This window comes from Quercus lobata, unplaced genomic scaffold (genome assembly GCF_001633185.2).
Source record: "Quercus lobata isolate SW786 unplaced genomic scaffold, ValleyOak3.0 Primary Assembly Scq3eQI_34, whole genome shotgun sequence".
Classification (NCBI taxonomy): domain Eukaryota; kingdom Viridiplantae; phylum Streptophyta; class Magnoliopsida; order Fagales; family Fagaceae; genus Quercus; species Quercus lobata.
The window spans coordinates 61315-66789 of record NW_022154736.1 but is presented as its reverse complement, the minus strand read 5'-3'; the positions used below and the strand labels follow the sequence as shown (position 1 = coordinate 66789).

General features: G+C 42.6%; 1 protein-coding gene across 1 annotated transcript; it reads right to left on the bottom strand.

Annotated features, from left to right (window-relative positions):
• Positions 1–432: 432 nt before the first annotated feature.
• Positions 433–2136, bottom strand: LOC115973182 (proliferating cell nuclear antigen-like). The gene is made up of 4 exons (XM_031093427.1): positions 2110–2136; positions 978–1407; positions 519–591; positions 433–457 (listed from the first exon to the last, which is right to left on the bottom strand). Exons 1-4 carry the CDS (start codon positions 2134–2136, stop codon positions 433–435), a joined length of 555 nt encoding a protein of 184 aa, XP_030949287.1.
• Between the last annotated feature and the right edge of the window lie 3339 nt (positions 2137–5475).

Here is a 5475-nt window from a genome sequence, read left to right as displayed (position 1 = left end):
AGAAGGGCATACCTCAGCACATCTCAAAGAAGGTAACCAACCTGAGACTTTCAAAGGAATCAAAGCTGAAAGAAGGAAAGAATGAGAAAAACAGGAAAAAGAACCTGCCGAGTGATAGGCACGGAACAGACTCTGTTAACCATAAGACAAAACAGAGGAACCAATGGTTCCCCGAGGATGCCAGAACTTCATTATAAAAGGAGGGGTAGGTTACGAAGACAAAAGGGGGAGAGATTTTAGAGAAAAAGAACTATCAGTGAAGTTTTGGTAAAAAGAAAGGAAAAACTAAGGGAAAAGTTAATATTACTTCCCGGTATCTTGTAAAAACTACTATTGCACATACTTAGATTCAAAGAGAATCAAACTTTGCAAGTTTTGAAGGCTGAAATAGCCATTCAAGACTGTAATTTTTGAGCTTGATTAAACCTTGTATCATGTCTTAGTGAGCATTCTGTAACTATAACAAAGAACATATTAATGAAATATGTCTCAGTAATTCAAGGATCCTTATAGAATACACATCTTTATCTAAAATCTGAGCAACAAAATCAATGACAGGGAGTGGTTCAATGAACGCAGTCGATGACATGTCTGAATCGTAAGCAACAAGGGAAAAAAATGCAGAATGTTAACTTTTGGGGACAAGTTACTGTGTAATAGCATTGATTCAAGATTCCATCTTCATCTATCAAACAAACAACCATTCATCACATTTTCTTGCCCTCTCCCACATTTTCTCAACAACCAAACAAAATTACAACAAAATCACCAAACAGAAACCCAAAAAAAAAAAAATTCCCACATTTTCACAGCAACCAAACAGAATGACAACAAAAACCCAAACCCATAAACACAACACTCAAGATCCCACCTTCATTTACCAAGCACACACCCACAATTTCTCAGCAGCCAAACAGAATCGCCAACAAAAACAAAACAAAAAAGCACCAAAAGCAAGCAAAATCAACGGTTCTTACTAGGGCTTTCGAACATGAAAGTGACAGTATCACCATCATCATCGGCCTTAATGGTAACAATATCATCATTTCCCGCGCACTTGAGCATCTTGGCCATGTTGTTGAGGTTCATCCCCATGGACACGTTACGGTCACAGCGGTAGTGCTCAAAGCCCTCAGATCTGAGAAGAAGAGCCACGAGTGCCAGGTGGCTGGAATCCATGGGCTGGAGCAAGAACCCGGTGGCGGAGCAGTCGAAGTTGGCGTCATTGACGAGGTCCTTGATCGATTCCAGAACCTTCTTCAATAGACTCCCTCGGAGGACGGCGTAGGGAGGCCGGCGTGTGGAGGCGGCGTGTGGAGCGGTGAGAGAAGAGGAGGGCAGAACTCTGAAGAGTGGAGGCTGTGACTCTGTGAGAATGAAAGTACTGGGTAGGGTTTTTAACTTTTGCTTTTATAGTTAAATTAGATTAATTTTAATTAGGTAAATTAGATATCTAATTAGTTTAATTATACTTACTTATTCTAAAAATAAAATGAATACATGGAAAAGAGGAAAGGGCCGGATCAAACTCATTGATTCCTATCAAACAAGAAGGGGCCAGACCATGCCATCAAAAAAGAAAAAAAAAAAAAAGAAAAAAGAAAGGGCCAGACCATATAAAGGAAAAAAAGAGAGGCCCAAATGGTTTTAAAAAAAATGAAATGGCCAAACATGTATGGCAGGCGCATATATTATATATCATATATTATATGTAAAATACATTATAATATGTTCGGTTCGGTTTCGATCGGTTCGGTGTATTCAAACTAGAAACCGAAACAGAACCGAAATTTTATGTTTTTTCTTCTTTTGTTGTCACGTTACTTCACGCGGTGTCAAAAGCGAGATTGACAAGTTTAATTGGTTGCTTTTTTTTCCATTTGATATGGAATCCAGCGCTTTGTTACAGCTATATCATTTATAGAGTTGTACAGCTATCTTATAAGGGTTGTGTTAACGGACACCGTTAAGCACACCTTTTTCTGAAAAAAAAAAAATTATGTCTTCTTTCTCAATTTATGTTGCTTTTTCAGTTTATACATACTATTTTAGGATATTTTTTACTTTTTCTGACAAATATTTTTTGTTTTTTCTGCCCTTAACCATCACCAAGTGGTGCTGGTTAACATTCTCCATCTTATAATATCTCAGTTTAAACTCTGTTAAAATTAAATTTCATTCACTTATATCCCATTTTAAGTGTGATATAGGGTGCTCTCGAGCCTTAGGCCCGTGGATGCAGGAATAGTCCCACAGTCACTTGTGGGAGTATTGTGATCTTCTGCCTTTGGGTAGTAAGATCAGGGGTGGTTTTTTTTTCTTCTCTAGTGTGATCCTCATAGGAAAATGGCAGAGGAGCTGGAGGTTTTATGGCAAAGACTGAAAGTTACGGAGGAAGAGGAGGAAAGTATCTTGCTGGGAGATGAGTGTATGAGAGCAGCAGTGGAGAGAGGGAAGAAGTGTGTGTTCATGAAGGTGATGTCAAGGAAAGGTTTAATGGTAGAGGCGTTGCGGAAAAATATTAGGATGCTCTGGAAACCAAATAAGAGTATTCAGCTCTCTGTGATAGGTGAAGAATTATTTTTGGTGGAGTTTGAAGATGAACGGGATAAAAGACGAGTCATGGACATGAGACCATGGCACTATGAAAAACAGTTAGTGTTGTTTCAAGAGTTCGAAGGTGATGAAAGTCCAAAGGATATTCTGCTGAAATGGTCTCCGTTTTGGGTGCAAATATATAATCTTCCGCTGAAAAGCAGAACAAAGGAAACCGGAAAAGCCATTGGAGAGAGCATTGGGAAGTTTATTGAAGTAGATGTGGAAGAAACAGGGGTTCAATGGGGGACGTGCCTAAGGGTAAGGGTCGAGATAGACGTTACCCGGAAACTGATGAGAGGTCGGAAAATTAATATGGAGAAAGGAGAAACGAGGTGGGTGCACTTCAAGTACGAGCGCCTTCCGAATTTTTGCTATAGGTGTGGGCTCTTAGATCATGACTTAAAGGACTGCTTGGAAGAACCCGGGAAGGACAAAACAGGGGAGGAACGTGAACTCCAATATGGAGCTTGGTTGAGGGGAGAACCAATAAGGAAGGGAGGATGGGATTTCGGTTTTGCAAAGAAGAAGTTTACTGGCGAAATGAAAAATAAAGAAAATACCACAGCGGCGGAGCGGAAGGGTAGGGATGAAGTGCAGGAAGGGGTGGCGCGTGAAACCCAAGAGTTGGAAGCTATAAGCCTCGGTGATAGTAGGCAGGAGAGGCATGGTGATTTGATGGGTGGGGGTGAAGTGACTACTGAGAAAAAGGGGGAGAATGGGTTGGCAGAGAACATTGGAAGATGCCACTCAGGAGAGCTAGTGGAGGTAGGGGAGGAAAATGGGGAGGTTGGGAATGGGAATGGCGGGAAAGAGGCTTGCCAAAAAGGAAGGGCTGAAAATTTAAACAAATCTATCCCAAAGTTCGAATTTGGGCTGGGCAATGAGACGGTGAAGACAGACAACGTGGTGGGCTTGGGCTTGGGACTAGATAAGAATAAGGATGGCCCGATGGCCATGCAGTATGACCCAGAGGAGGGTTGGGTAGCAAACAAGTTGGGCCCGTCTAGTGGGCACTGGAAAAGAAAAATAAGGGCTGGGCCGGATGAGGAAATGAAGGAAACTTTGAGCCCAGTGCAGAGGAAAAGGGATGGAGACTTAATTCTCAGAGAGATAGACCAAAATGTTAAAGCTTCCAAACGTAGAAAGAGGGAGGGGTTGAGCAAGGAAGACCCAGGGGATGAGAGTACCATGGATGGCGGAGAGGCGGTGGCTGCAAGGCAGCACCGCTGAGCCAAATGACGGCGCTAGCATGGAACTGCCGGGGAATGGGATCGGCTCCGGCGGTTCGAGCGCTCACCGACGAGGTGAAGAACGGCGATCCAGTTTTGGTCTTTCTAGCAGAGACCAAAGCTTCTCAGAGAAGAATCAAGGGGCTCCAACGCAAACTGGGCCTTACTCAGGGGATTGCGGTGCCGTCCGATGGCCGGAGTGGGGGTTTGGCGATGCTGTGGAGAGAAGGAGTCGATGTGAGTTTAAAAAGCTGTTCCAATTCGCATATTGACGTGGTGGTGGGCGGAAGTCACGGAGCTGTGCCATGGCGTGCTACTGGGTTCTACGGCCACCCCGATGCAGGTATGAGACCTATCTCTTGGAAATTACTTGAAGTTTTAAGTAGACAGTGTAATATGCCTTGGGTTGTGTTTGGAGACTTTAATGAAATATTGAATTCTGATGAAAAATTAGGATGGTTAGAGAGGGATGCTAGACAAATGGAATGTTTTAGGGAATGCTTAAGTAACTGTGGTTTGCTTGATTTGGGTTTTGTGGGTCAAAGATTTACATGGTGTAATGGGAGGATTGGAGATCAACGAACCTTAGTTAGGCTGGATAGGATGGTAGCTAATGAGGAGTGGATGAATTTGTTCCCGGAGGCGAAAGTAGTTCATCGATCAATGGCGGCTTCGGATCACTGTCTGCTGTCATTATCGTTTAGAAGGAGAGAAACAAGGAAGGTAGCTAGGAGGAGATTTATGTTTGAAGAGATGTGGACTAGGGAAGAGGGGTGTAGAGAGGTGATTGAAAGGGCCTGGGATCCTTTGGTTTGTAATCCGGAGCTGTCTATTCAGAAACGCCTGAAATGCTGTCAGTTTCAACTCCAGAATTGGAATCGGCGAGTGTTTGGAAATGTCAATAAAATTCTGAAGCAGAAGCAATGTCGGTTACAACAATTGGAAGAGCTTAATTTACTTCACGAGTCGGCGGAGGAAGTTCAAAAGTTAAAAAAGGAAATTAATGAAGTTATGTTGAGGGAGGAGATAATGTGGAATCAGAGGTCAAGGGCGCTGTGGATCAAATATGGTGATAGGAATACTAGGTTTTTTCATGCAACAGCGAACAATAGACGGAGAAAGAATAAAATTGAAGGAATACTTGATTCGGAGGGGAGGTGGAGAGAAAACAATGAGGAAGTTGAAGAAGTTATTTTGGAGTATTTCAAGGAGATTTATAGTTCTACTTTCCCTACTGAGTTTGGTGCGTGTCTGGGGGCAGTGGGCAGAAGGGTAACGGAGGATATGAATGAAGACCTTTTAAGGGAATTTAAGGAGGAAGAAGTATGGCAAGCCCTAATGCAAATGCATCCCACAAAATCTCCGGGACCGGATGGTATGTCCCCAATATTTTTCCAAAAGTATTGGGATGTGGTTGGGCCTCAAGTAGTCCAAAGTGTTATCCATACCCTTAGAACCGGTGTTATGCCAATTGGAGTCAATGAGACGTATATTTGTTTGATTCCTAAAGTCAAATGCCCCCAAAAAATTACAGAATATCGCCCAATTAGCTTATGCAATGTGATCTATAAATTGGTATCCAAAGTTCTTGCTAATAGGTTGAAAGAGGTACTTCCGGATGTTGTGGACGAAGCTCAAAGTGCTTTCG